Here is a 21,009-nt window from a genome sequence, read left to right as displayed (position 1 = left end):
CGCGCAGGCTGCTCTCGAACGCGCGCGCTCTCCCAGCAGAGCTTGCAGCTCGGAGCTTTGCAAACCTGCCGATATTTTACAGTGCAATCAAAAGTTTAAAAACTGCAATTAGCTAAGCGGAGACATATGCAAGGAGACAGCACAATAATTAGTGAAAAGCAAACTAGATACTTCAGAGTTTAAATTATCTAACGCGTAATTGGTACATAAGTAAGAATATTTGTTTGTTTACTCTATATGGGGTCACCTACTGCTTCCACTGAACAAAGCTGTCATTGATTTTAAATGGAATACGCTTCTGCTGCTTAAGCCAATTATTTTCTCACCAGAGATCACAGCATCAATAAAAATGAACAAATAAGCCAGTTTTTGATCAGCTGAAATATTGGTTATGTGGGATTTTTATCATATTCTTTATTGCAATAAACATAAACAGAATATCACATATGCATCCACGCTGCCAACTCTTGTAATCTTTGTGACAGCGGATGGTTATCCTCACCCCCTGTCCAGAGACGGGGGCTTCTGGGCACGCAGAACTCAATTTTCATTTCGAGGAGCACAAGTGCGGACCCCGGGGTGGCAGGAGCCACCTGCAAGCTTCCCTCCGGGGGCTGGGTTGCTGCTGGGGGCTTTTAATCACGTCAGAGACACTGCGGCTGCTTCACAAGCCCCCGGGTTTATTAGCCCAGGCTCCTGCTCCTCTCCGGGCTTGCCCAGGTAGCCCAGCCAGCAGGACAAGGCTGTCATCCCCAGGGATGGGGCACGCGGCTCGCTCCCCTCAGCAAATCGGCAGGGATGTCAGATGAAAGCGGTCCTTCTGCATTGTTTTAAAGATCCACCTACTCTCTATCCTATTTCCAGGTTCCCTGTTTCGATAGCCAGCGATGCATTCTTAGGGAAAGGGCACTGGGTGGTCTTTAATGCCCAGCTGTAAGCTGTTGAGGAGAAAACACGGTGACCAGACAGGTTTTGTATCATCCCGTATTTAAACAACTGTTCCAAGCACAGGGAAACCTTTCCTTGTTGTAGAAGCTAGCTCTGTATTTCTGGTGAATTCGGGAGGTTCAAAGAAATACACCTATTATTTGGCACACAGCTATCAGGGGTTGCAACGCACACCAAATAAAACTTCAGATACAAAGGCTGAAAACAATGTAAAGGTTCGATTGAAATCATTTTAATACTGGTAGGGAGTGGGCGCAGCCAGGAAGAGGTTTATGTGGTTTCACTCGGGACCCTGCGGTCAGCACGTGCCAGCTCCAAGGGCTCGGCAGGTGGGTTCGGTCTCCTCTGGGACACACGGGACGGGTCCCTGTCCGGCAGAAAAGGGGATTGTTTCACAGGAGGTTACAGCCGGGTGGACGTGTTCAGAACAGCTCGGTAAAGATGCGGATCCTGTACATCCCAACAGCTTTTGGCAAACTGTGGCTCTATGAATTTATCAAACCTAACCTGTCTTTCCAAAGTGGCTGTGTCACGGCGTGCCGACTTAGCGCAGAAGATGATGGAGCGTCTTATGACAGGCAAAAATACGGACGAGCGCTTCAACATACACACACGCACCCCCTGGTTTGCGTTTTCACGTAGGAGTAAAAGCAAATGCTTTTGATTAAAAACGCGGCGCCTGCTAAGGTCTGCGGGCTCCAGCCTCCCCTCAGCCCTGGGAGAGACACACAGTGGCTCCTCCACATCCCGGCCAGGGAAAGGAGCCGGGCCGGGCGCAGAAATGCACGGCGGAGGTCATAGCACAGACCTCCCACCCAGCTCCCGCGGAGGGCACACGGGGGGACAGACTTTCCTGGACGGCTCCTGGAATACCCCTGGCTTGGGCCACGCGGGTGGACGTGGGTCATTGCAGTCAGCAACTGGTAACCGTGCTCTGGCGAACGCTGTTTACAGAAGTGGTAAGAAATGCAAACAATCAAACAGCTAATAACCTTCCGCAAAGCTGTTTTAAAGGAAATATGACTTTCTCTAACGAGACGTTCTTTAAGGTTTAACATAATCTGTTCTCTTCAGCTCCTTCATCCCTTGGGAACAAGCACATTAAAACTCTGACGATCTGTACAAGCAAGAAAAGGCATTACAACATAAACCAATTGAAAATGCTTCCAATGTTTAGAGAAGAGCTACAGCATGATTGCAAACAAAATCTCTGATCACTTTTTCAAACAATGTTTAATCCCTCCTATAGCCGTGGCTCTGTAAAAGCTGCATCTGCAAACAAAAAATAAAGTCTGTAACTAAAGTTGTCACTACAGCTGAGCAAACACATTCTACCTAGTATTTTACTTATTAAATTTCACTTTTTTCTTTTTGGAATATGTTCAAAATCAGGTGACAGGACTTGTAAACATCTTCATCACTGCTATTTTGTCTGTGCTTCTCCATGCAGTGGAGAAACCTGGCAAGGTCAGGTGCAGGAGACTCGGGTACGGGAAAATTTCTCCCCCCGAGACGATGCTTTATGTCACCAAACAGCCCAGTGCGCACTTGGAATATGAGACTGGAATTCAGGTCTGGTTTATGGCAGATGCACCGACACTGATTTCAAGGCCTGGTTTGATACCGGGCCCTGGAGCTGTGGGCGCAGGGAAGGGTGGGAGGGTGTCACGGGCTCTGCGGCTGGTGGGGACACGGGACATGGCGAGCCCGGAGGAGCCCCACCAGTGCCGGGCAGACAGCTCAGTGACGGCTTCACCTGCCTGGAGCAGGGCGGGCGGCAGCAAACCCCTGCGCAGAGCGGCCGCCGGGCTCCATCCCACAGGGATGTGCCGTGGGGGGACGGTCCCCAGGGTTCCCACGGGGAAAAGGGATGGTGTGAAGCTGTGACCTGTTCCCCGCAGCCAGGACCCAGCCTCCAGCGGGCAGACCAAGGGCCCACCAGCCTGCAGATCTCCGCCAGGGATGGAGAGACGGGGTCATCGCTGCCGTAAACTCCGGGGACAAAGGGAAACCCCTTTCCCATGCCCCAGACCAGGCGGGCTGTGGTTTCGAAGGCAATATTTCAAACACAGCGTACAGTGCGAGAAGTTAATATCTCAGAGCTCTGTAATCCCTCGTTCCGAAGCAGCAACACAAACTTTCAAATATTTATGCCTGGGAGGGAGAAGGTGGCAGCCCGGATCAGCACACCGTGCCTTTCTGCCGTCACCCCCTCGCTCCCCATCGGGTAACCAGGGGGAAAACCGCATCGTCAAAGCAAGGAGTCAGCCGCGAGGCCGCAATGGAGTCGGTTGCTCTCGTGTACAGTGTTGTAGTGTTCTCCCATGAAATATTCATCACTCATCCCCACTCACCCTGTCCCCATTAGTACTTGAGCGTCTGCCGAAGCCGCAGAGCAGAGGCTGCTGCGTGCCCCTGGACGGCGCGGTGTGGGGCAGCCCTGGTGTGGCACGCTGCCTGCCCTGCCCGGGTACGCCCAGGGAAACCAAATTAGCTGAAACACCTCTGGCTACGGCACGGGCTTCTCGGTCAATGTCATCTTATCCAGGGTAATTATGGAAAATACTAATTATCAGAAATAAGTGGGAGGGCAATCTTTTGCGCTCCAGTGGGTCCCAAAAGCCCTTTCTGCGTCAGCGCGGCCACCCCAGCGGGAGGGCACACGCCAGCCCCGCAGGGACGAGACATCTCGCAGCCTCTGGAGATGTGCTCTGCTCTGCAGGCTGCCCGAGGGCCCCCCCAGCCCCCAGCCAGCCCCCACCGCACCAAAGCCCTTGGCATTCTCCACCAGTTTCCCAGGAAGCAGGAAAACAAGTGACTGGGGCCCTGCGCGAGGACCTGGGGAGACGGGGTCCCCGGGTGCGGGGTCCCTGCCGCGGGAACGTGCCTCCATCCTGTCAGCGCTGCGCTCCCAGGCCCGCTGCGTTTTAAGGACGGGAACAGTGTATTCTAAATCACCGTGGGCTTTAACGAGCGGCAGGGAGATTTGCACATTTGCATGCGAGAGGAATGAGTAACGGCAGCAGGCATGAGGGAGGAATAAATGAACCTGATTATACCTACACCTGCAACCGGCATCTCTGCCCCTATGCCATATGTTTGCGTCGTCTTTCGTGGAAACCTTCCCTGCAGCCAGTATTGCCAGGATGTACATGTGAGACGCGCCAAGGACAGCTAACAGACTAAGATTTATGTTCGCTGGTCCAGTCACTTGGTCGCAGTCAGACCTCAGAAATACGTTCCCTTGTTAGGAGCAGGCTGGGTAGACACTTACTCAATGATTTAACCCTCGGGAAATGTTGTTTTCCCCAATCCAAAGATCTCAAATACCTGCGGCTTGTTGCAAATGCAGGAGGTACTGGGACTCTCCTGCTTTCTGGACTGGGCTCTAAACTAAACACCAAGACCAGAGACTGGCACAAGCTTCCCTGCGACCACAGCAAAACCCCCGTGCCGAGAAGGAAGATCAAGACGCTGCCAGCCGCAGCCCCCAGCAGACACGAAGCCAAAGCAGAGGCAGGGTTGGCACACAGGAGACTTGCCCGAAACCCGTGCTCCCACGTCCTTCCCCTGAGTACGTGGCACAGGGCAGGAGAAACAGCATGGAAAATGTACGCAGGTGCTTTATGCAAAACACCGGTATCTTCGCATGAAAACTACTACTATGTAGTAGGTATAAAATATTCAGGTGGACATTAATAATTTGTAGTGGTAGATTTAATTTTTTTTCTATAAAAGATTAAATAAACTTATAAATTATGATGAAAATATAACCCTGTGTTTCACGACAGGATTAGATAATAAGTAGCAGGTCCTTACTGGCATAAAAGTGGGGTGAATCTGGATTTATTCCAGCGCAACCAAGACCAGAAACCTGCCCCAGCATCCCCAGTCACACGCGCACGGGTGTACGTGGCCCACGCAGCACTCCCCGCCTGCACAAGCCCTGCCTCGGGATCCAGAGCCGCGGGAGGTTTCGGAGCAGCTGCTGTCCCGCTCGCCCTGGGCATGGGACCCACTTGCCCTGGGGTGGGACCCGCTCGCCCTGGGGTGGGACCCGCTCACCCTGGGGTGGGACCCGCTCGCCCTGGGCATGGGACCCACTCACCCTGGGGTGGGACCCGCTCGCCCTGGGGTGGGACCCGCTCACCCTGGGGAGGGACCCGCTCGCCCTGGGGATGGGGAGAGCAGCAACAGGTCTAAAGGGAAATAAAGGGGCCCCTGGGAAGGAAACTGGAAATACAGAGAGAGGAGTTTTAGGCAGAAATAGGGCTGGTTTCAGTCTGAAGGTACAAGGGAAAGAGATTCTGAGAAGACTCGCACATGTGCACAGACACGCGCATACATGCACGCACGCACTGGGAAAGGAAAAATGACAAGTAGAGCAATAATAACAATAGTCAAAGAGTAATTTGTTCTTAACCTGTTCAAAATAAAAATAACTAGTGTACAAGTTCACTCCTTGGACCATCTGCATTTCATAAGCATAAGTTAAAATCCTGACACCATCTGTTCAATTGGAATTTTAATACTGTACCAATATGCCAAATCACAATTATGCTAGCAAGGACAGCAGCCTCCTCATTCACCAACCAACTTGCTGCCGTACTTTAATGAGGCGGGGAACGAAAAGCAGCCAACTTGGAGCAAAATGAATGCGGGTGCTTGCTGCTAACCCGGGGTGGGGGGAACGGGCCCAGGCCGTCAGTGGTGCTCCGGGAGCCGCCCCCACAGCCCCCGCACGAACAGGCAATTTGGGTAGGACAGCTGAAGACTAAAAAATGAACAGAAAAAATTCTCTGGGTTCTGGTGGAACATATTTTGTTCTCAACAAGAGCAGCGCGTTTGCCATCCTGCAGAGCTGGCGATCCCCAGAGAGATCCAGATGAAGTCCCCAGCACGACCCGGCGCCCTTCGTGGGGCCACGGCGGTGGCTGCGACCTCTGGTCCCCACGCACCGAGATGAGATGTGAGGCAGAAATCCTTCCCTGCGAGGGTGCTGAGGCCCTGGCACAGGGTGCCCAGAGAAGCTGTGGCTGCCCCTGGCTCCCTGGCAGTGTTCAAGGCCAGGTTGGATGGGGCTTTGGGCAACCTGGGCTAGTGGAGGGTGTCCCTGCCCATGGCAGGGGTGGGACTGGGTGGGCTGTGGGGTCCCTGCCCACCCAAACTGGTCTGGGGTTCTGTGGTTCCATCACCTCTGCCCAGCACCAAGCACATCACCTCTGCAGCTTCTGTTTGTGGTGGGAGACCCAGAGGGGTTGGTATTGCGAATTCAGGGATGAGTTGGATTCAATGGCAAAACATGTCTGTGAAGTGTCTAAAAAACCCTACCTTGCTAAATTAGCCTAGCAAGATTTACACCATCTTTTAACTAATTATTACTAGAGAGGCTGCTGAAAGCCTTTGCATATTTTTATTGGTCCTAGTGGGAAAAAAAATCCATTTTAAGATGGAAATTAATATAATATCTGCCCAGCCTTCTTCAGTGATTTCCTTTTTTTTTTTTTTTTTGCTTAGCAATATTGTAGAGTTACAAACCATACATCATGTTCTGTGCTTCTTAGGATCAATTTCTTCAAGAAATAAAACCAGAAATGTGTTCCCTTACCACTGCAGGATATAAAGTGAATGAAACTGAGGGAGAGGAAGGCGGCAAAACACTGTCAAGTCAGTAAATCTTAAAGACGTAGCACATATCCATTTTTTCCTGATCAATGGAACTACGTAGGCATGTTCACAAAATTTAATTAAGTTCTGTTCCCCGAGAAATCTATGTGCAATGTTTCCCTGCAATTATTTATTTACTATCTGCCATGTAGCTTTTAGCTTTCATCCAGAAAATGATTGGTTTCCGCTGCATTTTCATGAGCAGGCGTGCAGTAGAGAGGCTGCTTCCCAAACGGTTTGTGGGAAGGTTTGCCCTGCTTTCCCTGTCTGTCTGGGACTGCCTTCTTGCAAAGACACACTTCACGTACGGTGCCGTTTGCACCAAAGCCACCGGCAAATGTTGGAAAAGAAACGCACGAACAAACAAAATTCAGTTCCGCTGCCAGCAGCTACGACTGCAGCGGGAGCCGTGGCCTTCGCCTGCGTGCAGCCGGACTTGGCCAGATCCCGCGTCTCCTGTTGCTGGATCGCAAGAATCGAGCTCGAAGCTCTGCGCTACGGCAGAGGATTCGCTCGGGCACGGCAGCAGCACAGCGGCGTGCAACACCCTCAAAGGGGATGGGGAACTTCTCGTGGCCAGGGAACGGCGCAGCCTCAGACAGGAGCTCCGAGTCCCTGGGCTGTGCTGCTGAAACCAAAGAGACTGCAGAGACGCCCGGGGAGAGCCCGGCGCATCGGTCCCTGCGCCCAGGCGAGCAGGACTCGGTGCTGAGGTGCCACCTGCTTTGTGTCGGCCTGGCTGCAAACCCGCGGGCTGCTGCGGGGGGGGAAGAAGGGATGCAAGTATGAAGAGTTTCCAATGGATCGTCTTCTGCAGTCTTTTGAGTTTCAGCACAGGAGAGGTTATTCTGACTTCTTAAACCCAGAAAATCTTTATAAAGTAATTGCCGATGCTTGCTAGGTACAAGTCAAGCATTTTGAAGATTTAAAAGCGGGAGTAAGTTAGAGCGGGTTTGATTCTCCCCATGAATGACCTCCAACTGATCTGTCGGTCTCCACATGATGCAAACTACTGTGGGCTGCCTAATCCCATACCTGGGAAATTTTGTTTTATCTTTGTAATGGGAGGTAGACTCATTTGTATTCATTGCCTATCCTGCAAGCAAAAAAAAAAGAAAAAAGAATACAAACCAACTAGCAGATATAAATAGGAAAAAAATAGTTGTGACAACCCTTTCTATGTTAAGTCCAAATAATGTGACAATACTGTCCTTCTGGGAGGGAGGTCATTTCATTTATTTATTTCTATCATGAAGGACATCAAAACCAGTGCATGGAAAAAATACCATTGCCACTAAATGTTCATCTTTACAATAGCACGTGCAAATGCTCATTGGACCTGTGAAATCAGCAGCATCTTTGCCCGGGTGGGAAGAGGTGAACTGGCCTCAGCAAAAAGCCCTCCTGGGGCTGCAGCGGTGGGGCAGGCTGACCAGCGCGGAGGGACCTGGTCTCTCCCCAGCACTGCGGATGTCACCCGGTCGTGGAAATGCTTCCCACAGACCAAAATTAAACCAACTTCTCCGTCTCTCTGCAAGAAATGCTCTCTTTTGACTTCTGCCTTCACCTACAGGACTCTTCAAAGCAACAGATTCTTTAATCTTTACTGGTCAAAGCATTTTTGTCAGCATCCTTATTTAAATATTCTTTGTCTTCTTAAAGTTCGGCAGACCAGCCTTCTATCTGCAGACTCTGAATTGAAGGAAGGGGATGATTTATTCCTCACATAATATAAGTGCATTGACTTCAGAGAATAGAGGATTTGTTCTCTTGAATGCTCACAAATGAATGAAATCAAGAATACCGAAAAACCACTCTCCCCCCAGCTAGGAAGCACATGCTTTTGCATCTGGATAATTGTGGCTTCGCCAGGAAAAGTAAAGACACCGTTGGGCTGCACATGGTTTAGGTGAAACAACGTCCAAGGGAATGACAGAGTTTATTCGAGCCATGGGTACAAAACCTCTCTAACCGACAAGTCTCAGTTTAGGAGATGATGGCAGGATTGAGAGAAAGCCATTCTATCCCAAACTGGCAGGACTGGCAGCGGTAAATCAGCCAGAAAAAAGCGCTCGGGTTATATCTAGCATGTCACGATCAACTAATGAGACAAAAGGAACCCAACTTTTAAGGAATTGTCATCAACATGATTCCCACAGTGACCTCTCAAGAAAGCAGAGCTGTACTTAAGTACATTAAATACGTTTGCTATGTCAAACAATGAGATATCTTCCAAAGCAACCCCCTCTAATTAGCCAAAGCACGCGGGAGCGTACGCTTCTGTCGGTGGAAAGACGCAATACAGGGGGAACGCGGGCAGAAACGCTCGGCCGCATCTTCAGCTGTGCCAGCTGGTGCAGCTCTACTGGGCTCAGCAGAGCTGCTGTCATTAACCTGAGCTCTGCATATTTACTCTTCTGCCTACAAATATTACATTTAACACTACTGATATTAACAGTAATTATAATAAATAATATAATAGTATTATCTACACATAAAAATGATATTACCACTGGCCCCTATTGGGCCATTAATTCAGAAACAGATTTCCCCCTTAAATTCTGCGAGAAGTTTTTTTTTCCACAATTATGCTGCAACATCGTGCCAAGTGAAAAGAATCAGGCAGCCTCTGGAGGACCAGCTCCCTGCACTGACTTTGATGACCACCTAAAAACTATGAGAATAAACCAAAGAAAACCAAAGCCAAAATACTTCTAAGATCATCAGCAACTCATCAAATTCCTCCTTATTGACTTTTGCATGTTATAAGCAAGGGGGGGTGAGATCTTCAGTGAAGCATCTCAGTTTTTTCAGAAGCCCCCATCTTCTGCTCTGACGCCCAGCCTACGCTCATTTGCCATATGACAACACAATAAGGCAACGACGCTGCGAGAGAAAATTCTGTTCAATTTTTATATGAAAGCAGCCATTATCAATACGGGTGCTGTATTTAGTTTAGTCAATGATCGGTAATCACACTTTCATACGAGCATACACATAGTAAGTTTGCAAAAAGCCATCTTCACTTCCCAGTCTCGGGATTAGCCTCTGCAATCCTTCTGCTCCTTTGTGGAACCAAAGCTTGGACTTTCCCACACTCCCAGTGAAAAACTCTGAGCTGAGAAAGATTCAGTAAAATTCCCTTTGTAGAAGCCCAAATAAACATTTTTTCAAGCTCTCTGATGGTGATGGTGTGCTTTTTGTTCACTCAAGCTTTGCTCTGAGTTTTTGGCTTTGAGAATATTTAAAGTGCAAAATTCAGTCAAAATCAGCATGTTCCACTGGGTTCTATTTCAGCCTGATTTAATTCTGGTGTAAAAATATACTCTGATTCAGTTTGATGGAAATTCAATCTGAAGTCTTGAAATAAGGCTCCTCCAAAATATGCAGAGAGAGATTTTTTTTCCCTTTAAATTTGGCTTTCAGGCCCTGGCCAAAGACTAACGCCGGAGCAGCAGCGCTGGGTCTCCATTCCCACCCGCAGCCCGAGCTCGGGAGGAGGATGAGAGCATCCCTCAGGCTGCTGCTCCCTCCAGCATAACTCGGTTCTTCTAGAACTGCACACCAAAACTGGGGGTCATTCTCCCGTTTGAAATTAAAGGTTTGGGGATGTTGTAGTCTTTTCCCAACAAACTCCGAGCCCGGGTCTGGAGCACAGCTATGGAGATTTTCACGTGAGGACTTAAAGGAGTTTGTTTTGGAGGTTTTCGGGCTGGATAGCAAACCAGGATGGCCAGGGTTCTCTTCACTATATTTTCAGTAGAGGAATTTTTTAGCTGCCTTAGCAGCTAATCAATGAGCTCCTATAAATCGCTAATCACTTGGTTAGTAGATTCAGAAGCAGCACTGGGAAATTTTTAACACTAGTGATTGATGAACCGGCTTCCGACGCCCATCGGGTTATTACGGCTGCAGAGCGCTCGCACCAACACGCGGCCGACGGACGGAGAGGTGTTGTGCACGACTGGTAGTCAATAGAGTGGTCAACAGGATCAGCCTCCCATTGAACGGTTTGTATTTATGGGTGTTTCAATGGTTATACCCCGCTACTGAAATCCAAACCGCATTCTCACAGATCCAGACTTCTCGCTTTCTTTAAAATGTTATTAGAAAACTAATCTGACAAGCTAATTTGGGAAAACTAAGGCAAACATCGTACACAGCGCTCTGACGCCCAGGATACTGCTGTCTATTCTCTGTTTTGTTTACCCAGATCCTACCAGCAGAGATGAAACCGAGGGACGTTCAGTCCAAAAGAAAACTCCGGAGCTCTTAGGAAGGGCTCGGTGGGGGCCACTAGGACAGGAAGAACCTCCAGCCTCCTACACGGGGCCAGCGAAAGGAGACGTGGTCTCATGCGCTAAGCTTTTATTCTACATATTCTTATTCAGGCCTGAGGCTTTACGGGCTTGAGAGGCATTGCAGGTGTTCAGCACTTCCCAAATCATCAAAATGACATGCCGCCTTACATCACCAGATTTGAAGCCTGAGTTCCACTGCTCCTCACGCGCTTGGGTTAACGCCGGGAGGCACAACAACGGCAGCAACGTTTTGTTGTGTTCCAGCATTAACTTGAGCACGTCTCCTGAAAGTAGCAGAGTGAAATCACTCAAGCAGGATCCTTTGGCCAACTCATTCGCCATTACGCTTTAGTGACAATTTAAGCAATTCCACCAAATCTAACTCACTTCAGTCTATTTTCTGCCTTTACAAAAAATACAGTTTTGAGCAAGTTTCATAAAAGGTTACTCTTGCCCTTTGCAAAGATGTGATTTAGATTTTGCTTCTTCTTTCCATATTTACTGTATGAAATTGGCCTTGAACTTGAAAAGCCGGAAAAAAAGGCGAAGAAACTGAGAAAATGTTGCGGTTACAAATTTAAACAAATCCTGGATGGCTGGAAAAAAAAAACCCACCCCAACCTGCTGCAAGGAAGCGTTTGTCTGTGTATACAATATGTTGCTGATATTCATTGAATGGCAAATATCTGTGTTATGTTTTCTTATTTACACTCCTTTGCTCTTTTGGAATTTGTTTTCATAAGAACCACAACTACATTTCTGCAAATTCTAAAGAAGCCAGACCTCATCAGACTAAATAAAGCCGCAGAAAACCGGCCGGTGGGAGCCACTCGACGACGCCCCGCAGACAGCAGCCCAGGGACGCTGGGCCACTTCCACCCGTGATTCTGCCGTCCCAGCGCAGCAGAGCGGGCGTTCCCTGTTTCCACACCTCCCCAGGACACCAGTGGGAATCTTTCACAGGCACACATCTACTTGCATTGCAGCAAAACCCTGGCTGATCAGCCAGTCCACCAAAACGGTGCTGCGGGACCTCAGTCACACTGCTCCTGGAGAACATCCAGCTCAAGACTGCAGTTTAAAATACACTGATTTCCGCCCCCCCCCCCCCCAAATGCCACCCCCCCTTGGTTAATCCTTTAGTCATTACAGTCTCTTTCTGTATCACAGAGCAACAGCAGCAAGTGCTGATTTTATCTCCTGAAATCACAACGCCCCTTCCACCGCAGAGACCTCCAGAGACGCGGGACAGAGGGGTCAGGATTTTCCTTGGCAGGAAATCTGCCTGGCTGCTGCGCAGATGTTGTGGCAGAGGGAGGATCTGCATCGCCAAGTGGCATTTTGGAGCAGCGAGGTAACAGATCTGTACGATCTCAACATCCATCTCAAACATTCAAGTCGATGCAGATCCTGTCCACAGGGCTACGAAATAACCAGCCACGCCGTGAATACCGGGTAGAGACAAAGGCTAGTAGCCAGAAGCCACCCTTGCTGGTTCCTGAACATCACTATCCATACCTTGTTAGAAGGAACTCAGAGTCCAACCAACTTTTTTACCAAGTTTTGCTTCGGTTTTCCACTAAGCTGGAGATTTTTAGACTGATCTAACAATCAGATCGGAGCCTATTGGTTTCTAATAAGTAATAGCATTTTTAATCTATGGAATAACCAACAAAGCCCACAGGCTTTTCAGACTGCCATGACAAACTAGGAAAACATCAACCATCAGTCAAGTCTGACCAAAAACGCTGGGAGCAAGGTCCTTCTGACATGAACAGGCTAGCAGATTGGGCTGATTACAGCCCCACCACCTGCAGACGAGCATCCTTGTGAGAGAGAATTTTGTTTGGCAAGAGGGACCGGATTCACTGATGATGACAATAACTACCTGGAAACAGAAACATCTCCTGTCATCAGGGAAGGAAGCTTCCATTATTCATGGGATTAGACTATTTTGTTATCTTTTGGGTTATTTTGATCTTCACTGATTTAAAACCAGACAGAACCAACTACTAGAACATATGACAGTATCAGTTTAGAGAGAGGAAAATAGGTGATATTCCTCTTCCACATCTAACCCGTTTGACAGCAGAGCTGTAGGTGTCACTGCGCAAGAGCATTCAGTTTCGTTAGTCAAATTTCTACCACACAATTCACTCATGAGTCAGTGAGATGTACATCAGTGTGGGATCTTTTAGGTCTGTTCATGCATACAAAGTGAGGGGCCGCAGCTAGCTGCGCTAATCCCAAGTGGATCATCTTGTATAATGGACAGCAGGATTATCCCAGAGACACGTGTCCAAAGAACGGCCATCAGGGTGCATTCGCAGCCGGTACCACTTGGCATTTCTCTTCTCTCCCACACAGCCCCACCTGAGAGGATTCGTCTGTTGATGCCGGGGTACCCTGAAACCTACTTCGCAAACATCTCTGCACATCAGCCTCCTACCACCAAGTGAAAAGCACACCCAGCCAGCATCTTCTTGACAGGGTAAGGTGAGAAGGCCAAAACTCACAACTGTCCCTAGAGCGAGCGCAGGCAGCACCTGTCCTTCAGGAGCAAGAGCCTCATTAATTAATTTTTGGCTTTCAGAGCTACGGCGCCAGGAACATCTCACAGTTTCCTTTGAACATCTGCAGGTGCTTGAGCTGCTCCATGTGTGCAGAAGTGAAGTGGCCGGCTCAAGGCACAGCTTGACCAAATCAGACTGATTGTCCTGATTTTCCCGTGCTTGCTCAGACTGCGAAACACGGCCTTGGGAAGGGCAGGGACAGTCATCTGTCTAAATCTCTGTATTCTTTTCTGCTGGTGAACTTAAAGGAGCATTCGTCAACCCCCCCTCCATTTGGTTGTTGAAGGAAAACATTCGGGTTAAACCGAAGGGTTGACGTATCTAACAAATTCTCCCTCACCGTGTCTTGGTGGCGGTCAGTACCCCCATCTTTTCCCTAGTTCTTTCTCTCCAGATTGTGTGTGAATTTTCTCTGCTTTTCCTCCATCTGTACTTTTTCTGTAATTGTTCCTTTTTGCCTGGTAGCTCTCCTCTCCCCCCACTGTATTGCTCCAGACGAGCAGAAAGCAACCTGCGGGGCCAGCCGCGCTCCTTGCCGGTGCCACCCACAGCGGTGCCGGGAGCCACCAGAGTAAAAGCAAAGGATTTGACGCGATATATCAGAGTCAGGGTTTCCCCCATCCCACCCCACTGCCGTGTCACTCGGTTCCCAGCGCTCTGCAGACACAAGTGCACAGCCGGCCGCCTCGCTGACCTGCTGTCCGAACCTAAAGCCTTCTCCGTTTCCAACCTGATATTTTCCTCTTCACGTGCAGGACTGTCACCCACCGTCCCGGCAATGCCGCAAGTTTGGAACCAGGCAGGAAGGGCTGGTTTGTGGGGTATGGGAGGTGGTGACGAAGAGCATGCTGCTGCCGCTGCAAAGTCAGGAACGGGGCCAGGCTAGAAAAGGCTGAGCCAGCCCATATGCTTCAACACCCCTCACCCCCACCACAACATTTACCAGATGTTCAAGTGCACACTTTTGATTCATCTCATTGTAAACGCTGAAAACATTTAAAAATGAAGATCCAAGCACAGGCTGTCACCCCCTTAAAAAATAAGAGTGTTTGGAGATGAGGTTTTACTTCAAGATGATCAAAACAACTGGGCGGCGGGGAACCCACAAAATGGTTCAAGTCAGAAATCCGAACTTAGCCGGTCTAAAATTTAAGTAAACGTCTTTGGCAGAACCTGGAGGGAAAGAAAATGCACGAGGAGAACCTCCCCTCCTTTCCTCAGCTCACGCTCCACCTGTGAGCAGGAGCCAGGCTGTGACTCCTGCCTGCCCCCCCGCAGGAACTGCGTTTCAAAGGGCCGTGTAATTGTGGCTCTAATGCATCCACACAGCCTGTCTGCAAACCCTCCTTTGCATCGGCCTCTTTGAAACTGGAGTGGAGCCCAGCTGCGCTCCGAGGACTGCACTGTCATCCCGAGTGCCGGCTCTGCAGCCCATCTTGCCACCCACTCAGCAAAACAGCTGCCAGGTTGCTGCGCTGGATGCTTTCTGCATGCCCTGCATTTCGGGAAAACCTCCTCCACAGAGAACATGACTCTCCCATTAGCCTTAATAGCACCTAAATTTGAACTAGGGGAGAAAACGTCATGCAATATCAATCGTGCAATTTTGTTAACAGCACACACTGTACCCATGCGAGTAGCTGCAGTTCACACCCCCTTCGGTCCATCTGATCTACTTTCGAAAGGATTTGCACATAAAGAATGTTCTTTATCTTCATGCTGAATACAGACATTTACCTTCTGAGTAGCATCTGGAGCATACAACGTATGATACAAATTTGGTGTATCAAAAAATGTTCCTCCCTCTGTTCTTCCTCCTTCGGAAGTGATCACCCTTCCCAGCTCTGAAGAGTCCCTCCACCGTTAGGCAGCAGGAGCTACTCGTCGGCGCTGCACAGACCGACCACCTTTGCATCTGCCTAACCAGTTGTATTAGACACCTCCCATGTTTAGGCCCATTAACTTGATCACAACAGCTTGATGAATTAATGCTTATATAGGCACAGTTGGCAGCTTCTAATTAAATAATTATGGCTAAGCAGCTGCAGAGAAGTTGTGAGGTTCCACTAGAAATGCAGATGTCAATTTTATTGGTCCTCAAAGTTTCAAATGAAATGATTTCGGGAGATTTGGAAAGGGGGTGCTTTTGCTCCAGGTGAATTCTGTAGATACCTGCCTGCTCTCGGGTCGGCCGACTGCAGCCAGACCCCAGCATGCGGCCGGGAACCTCCGCAGCCCACAGCCACTCTGTCGCAGCAAGCGGCAAAATGCACGGAGCGTAACCAACCCATTTGGATCGAGATAAAATGAGAGTGATTTGGCATCACGGTCGTTGCTTTAGCTTTTAGCCAGGGAAGGACCTCTTGAAAAATCCATCTCTGAAACTGTATCAGTGTCAAAAATCCACAAAACGGATCCGAGCCAAACACCAAGCCTGTTGAACTGGATAAGAGTCTTTCAAGGAACTTTAATTGGATCGGGCTTTCCCCGCACTGGTGAGAGAAGATTTTGTGACACCTGCTATAGGTTTGCACCCTCCAAAACATCTAAGGTACCTCTCATCTCGGTACCTAACCCCAACTGTAGCGATGTGGAAGCAATGAGCAATCCTTGAAGGTGAAAATTTGAGCAATATGAAAATCAGGAGCCTGTGTTTGCTAATTCATGCAAAATCTACCTTCATCCCCTCTTCAATTAGCAAACCATTGTGCCTATAAGGAACTTACATTTTTTTCTGATTTTAAATATAAACGCAAACACAATTTATTCTAAACCATTCCTTTAACTACATTAATTGTCCTCCTATAATTTGTACAAGACACTATGATTTCAAACAAAAGAAGTCTAGTAAGAGAAATCATCCATCCCCGTCAAAATATAAGTGGATCCATGACCTTAGAACCATTCTGCTAAGAAATCCAGCTAGGAAACTAATTTTAAGTAAATCTACGCATGTCAAAAACACAGATGGCTTTTCAGATGCTAACTTAAGCATCATTACATAAGCAGATTAGGGCTGCCTGTTGAGCCCAGACACGAGAGTAGATGGCGCTGAATCCAGTATTACACACAAACTATTCACTTCCTGACACATCTTTCATCTAAAACTTTCGTCAGCTCTCCACGTTACCAAGCCCGCTACCTGTAAGCGCCGCACACAGCGCAGCAGGTCTGCCGGCAAAGCAAATCCTTCTCCAAAGGCCACTGTCCAAAGCAGCAGCTGGCTAAAGCCCATTTCTGCAAATGGACCAGGGAAATGTTCCATCCTTCACCCTCTGGAAGTGAAAATGGAGGAAAACAGCCTCATGAACCTCTCAAATATTTAAGCACAGCAGTTGTGGAATGATTTTCTGATACAGAATTATAGAATCGAAATTACCCTCGTGTTACCATTGGTAACGGTGTCTCTACCTGAATATCAACTTAGAAAGTTAATGAGCCTGCTAGAGCTATCAGCTAGAATTACCACAACAGCGTGCGATGGGATGTGATTGCGGTAAGCGGGGCAGATACTTCTCATTACGAGGACAGTTTGTTTTTCACGGGCATGTTGCATAACAAGGCGCAGCGACTTGCCTCTCCCTGCTCGAGCCCTCATTTCAGAGCACATCGGCTGGCTCCGAGAAGGCCTCCTGGTGAAAAGCAGCCAGGGGGACGGGATTTTGTTTCCCCTTCCCTGCGTGTAATTGTGTCAGGTTTGTTGACAGATGGCTTGGCTGACTGCGCTTGACGATTATCAAGCGGCTATTACCTTTGTCAACTGAATCCCGTTTGAAGATTTTTCTGCAATTAAATCTGCAGTGTGTTTGCGGGGCTTATATTGCAACCCGCACGCGCTGGGGAAGCGTGCGAGGCAGTCAGATGGCTGAGTTACACAGCAGCATCCTTCAGCCACAGGGCCGGGGGCTTTTGGCAGTCTGTGCTGCCACCTAGCCAAGACCAAGCCCTCGAGTTCTGCCTTGCTGTACCTTCCGAAAGCTTAAACTGAAGCGTATCCCCCCCAGATCTAAATAAAAGCTCAGCCCGCGGCAGACACTCCGTGTGCTTCGGGAATTGTACAGTCAGCGGAAGAGAGCGGCTTAAACCAGGTAGTTACATTTTCCCCCGAAATGTCCTGTACTTACGGTAGAAGACGTATTCAGTGTAGCTGGACCAGACCTTGTCGTCTGTGTACTGGTTGACAAAGGAAGCCGTCACCGAGGAGTTACAGGCCACCATGTGGAATCCACACTCGGACAACATGTCGAAAGCCCTCTCCAGGTGCTTGAACTTGAGATAAAACCTGGAGGTGTACCTTTCTGGAGCCCTGTCTGGGTCTCTGCTTTCATTCAAACTTTCTCCAAAGACCTCTTTGACCAGAGCAATCCTTCCACAAACCAAAATCCTTGGGACCCGCCTGAATTTGGCATCTGCTTGGCTCTCCCTGCCGATAGTGCATGACCCCCGGTACCCGATGGTAATGAATCCCCACTTCCGATCAGGCGGTAAGAGTGATGAGGGTGGGCATATTCTCGTGTCACTGCCTTGGGAGACCTCTTCGTAGTCACTGTGGCAATAATCATCGGGGCTTTGCTTGCTGTCATCGGGAGTCAGGAGTTTGACCAAGTCCGGGAGCTGGAAGTACTCAGCCTCCCTCTTGAGCCTTCCCTTCTCTGGGAAGTGGTCGGGCAGAACCACTTGCTTGTCCCTGAGATAGTCCAGAATATAGCGGAAAAGGAAACCATCTCTGTCGATGAAGAATCTTCCCTTGGAGTCCTTGGCCAGATCGTTGGCTGTGTCTCTCTTTGGGGTGAACATTTTCCACAGCAGGGAGTGAGGGGTGCCAACCAAGGTGGAGTGGCGAGTGAAGTAAACCTGGCCGCCCACGTTTAGCTCCACTACCTCCGGGAAGGAGTGCAGCCCAGTCCCCTGCTCTCGAGCAGGAAGGTAAGTCCTGCAGTTGCCACTCAGAGCCATTGTACTTCAAAACAGAAATCAGCGGCACGAAGCAGCAGGACTATTGATCACATCAAAGTGTAGAATAAGGCTCCCACCATTAAGGGGAAACAGGGGGGGAAAGGGTAAGTGAGAAAACAAAAATAGCCGAAAGGTTTGCTTAAAAAAAAATCTGAGTTGTCCATGAGTGACAGTGTGGCAGAAGTGGCTTATACCCTAAGCCACAGAGAGCAATCACTTCATGAAATGCAATCGCATCATTAGATCTTCCAACAAAGCCATCACAATCAAGGTCAAGCCAAGCCTATGGTCATTCACAGATCTGTCAAAAGGGGAAACAAAATAAGACGCAAATTATTCTTTTGAGCATCACAGAAGCTGCAACAGAGAAAAGCAGATCAGTTTAGAAAGCCAAGCCAGATCTCCTGCCAAGAAGGTCTATTTTTTTGCAAGTTCTACGCTTCTTTTTCACAAGTACTAACCAATGGAAGGACTACATCTGACTCCACCGTTTAAGAGAAAACACGTACTTCATCTCTAAAGAAACATCTAATTTAGACATGCACATGAGGGAACAAGAACAGCGAGTCTTACCTTGGCTAATTAATGAATGCATAGCTCTTGTAAAGGAAAGCAAAATTTCAAGACACTGAGAACACACATACAGGCACACAGAGTCCAGTGAGTATGAAATCCGGTCCCAGCAAGGGACAGCAAAGGCAAGAAAAGTGCTCTGAGCAACATCCACGTAGATCTCAAGAGTTAAAGCGAGTCACAGGAAAGTTAACCATGGCAGGTGAGGAGAGAAACCAATGCACACAGCACGATGGGGGAGAAGGAAAAAAAGCCAACCCGCAACCGCGACCCCCAAGCAATCCCAGCGGGTCGGGGGGCGCGGGGCAGGGCAGCGCGGGGTGCGCCCTTCGCCTGCCCCGGATGACTTGCAGAAACCCCGCAGCCTGCGCTAAGGGCTGCCGGGCTCCGGCGGCTCCCGCGGCGGCAGCCACCCGGGCAGCGCGGCCGGCGGCGCGCCCATGTTCCGGCCGGGGCCGCCGCCGGGGCCGGGGCGCTGCGGGGCCGCCCCGTTCCGCTCCGCTCCGCCCCGCTGCGCCGGGCCGGGCCGTGGGGCCGCTCCCGCGCTCCTGCACCGCGCTGCGCGGCTCTGCTCAGCGGCGTGGGGCCGGGAGCGCGGAGGGCGATGCCGATTGCATCATCTTAAAGGAGTCGGGCCGGGCCCGGGCCGGCGCCAGAGCCGGCGCCGGGGCCAGCGGCAGCCCCGGGGCCGGGAGCCGCTACGTCGGGGCCGCAGCCGGGGAGGGGGGGGCGCGGGAGGCGCTTGCAGCCCGCTCCGCTCGAGTTCGGGGAAAGTTCCTCCCCGCTCTGCTCCTCTCCGTCCCCCTCCAGCCGGCAGCGCCCGTCCCCTGCCCGCCCGCCGCCGCAACGTGCCTTTCCCGGCTCCGTCAGACACGGCCGTGGTTTCAGCCGGCGACTCGGGCGGGCAGGGTGGGAGCGGGGGGGCTGCCGGCACGCCCGCCCGTGGCTTTCGGGAAGGACCGTGATTTTGTCTCGCCGCTGGCACTCCTCATCTCCCCAGCAGCGACCCAGAACGGGCGGGAGCCAGCGGTGAGGAGATCCGCCGCGGGTGGGAGGAGGTGGCACCGCGGAGGGGGCTCGGCGTGGCAGGAGCGGCCCCGCACCTACTTCATTTGCCGGGTCTTTAACGGGGGGGGGGGGAGTGGGGAGCTGCGGCCGTGGCTCCGCGCCCGCCCCGCGCTGCCCGTGGCCGTGGGCGCGCCGGCACCGCCACCTCGCGTCCGCGATGGCGCAGGGTCGTCCCAGCCGCTCTCCCCGGGAGGAGCAGGGCCGAGCAGCACCGGGGGAAAGGGGTTGGCGGGGCAGCCGCGGAAATTTAAGTCACGAAGCTGCTTAAATAGCTCACCGAATCGCGACCGCAGTATGCACCCACCCGTGATTTCACAGCCGGTCGTGCAACGGTAACAGGCAAGTCCGGGTTCGTGTCTAGTACATACCAGTTCTGGGCAAAACCGGGTTACTCGGAACAATAAACGTGTGGTAAAATAAAGCCTTTTACTCCAACATTAACCAAATGGTTAATGGGAAGCTTTAGAGTGAAATCGTTGTGTGAGGAAGTCACCATGTGCAGAGTTTGTTGCTGACTGCACTTAAGTTGCAGATACTTCAGCAAGATTCTTCTGGCCATAATTTAAAAAAAAATAAAATAGCATGCTAATGTAAAAAGTACAATTTCCAAGGCTAAGGCAGAAAGTCATTAATTTGTACACCTACAGACCTCTCAAATGCAAACCTGAGAGCTGAACAGTGAATCGAACCCTCGATTTTTACCTTAATCAATTCACTAATTCTGCCAGGCAACTGCCAGGCTCCTGCGCCGAGGTGCTTACTTCTGGATCTGATTTCTGATTTTCAAACCAGCAGAATCTGGTACTACCTCAGAGGCGGCTCGTCGCGCCTCAGAAAGAGAAAAGACAAAGCACTGCGCGTCTTCCCTTGCCGTTCCGGCAGACCAGCTGCACTTGCCAAGTGCTCCATAACCCTTACGAGGA

The 21,009-nt window shown here is 50.2% G+C and overlaps 1 protein-coding gene across 2 annotated transcripts in view; it reads right to left on the bottom strand.

Moving 5' to 3' along the window:
* The window catches only part of KCTD16 (potassium channel tetramerization domain containing 16), a 73,340-nt gene extending 53,632 nt beyond the window's left edge, over window positions 1-19,708 (bottom strand). Inside the window, exons 1-2 of one of the 2 annotated variants that reach the window (XM_075766741.1) lie at window positions 19,019-19,708; window positions 17,614-18,746 (exon numbers count right to left, since the gene is read on the bottom strand). In XM_075766741.1, the coding sequence (XP_075622856.1) occupies window positions 17,614-18,445 (832 nt within the window). In that variant the 5' untranslated portion in view covers window positions 18,446-18,746; window positions 19,019-19,708. The remainder of the gene's footprint in view (window positions 1-17,613; window positions 18,747-19,018) is intronic. The other variant, XM_075766742.1, reaches the window with a different exon arrangement.
* Window positions 19,709-21,009: the final 1,301 nt, after the last annotated feature.

The sequence above is a fragment of the Balearica regulorum genome, chromosome 14 (assembly GCF_011004875.1).
Source record: "Balearica regulorum gibbericeps isolate bBalReg1 chromosome 14, bBalReg1.pri, whole genome shotgun sequence".
Taxonomy (NCBI): domain Eukaryota; kingdom Metazoa; phylum Chordata; class Aves; order Gruiformes; family Gruidae; genus Balearica; species Balearica regulorum.
The sequence above is the reverse complement of the archived record's forward strand: the minus strand, read 5'-3'. Positions and strand labels throughout refer to the sequence as shown.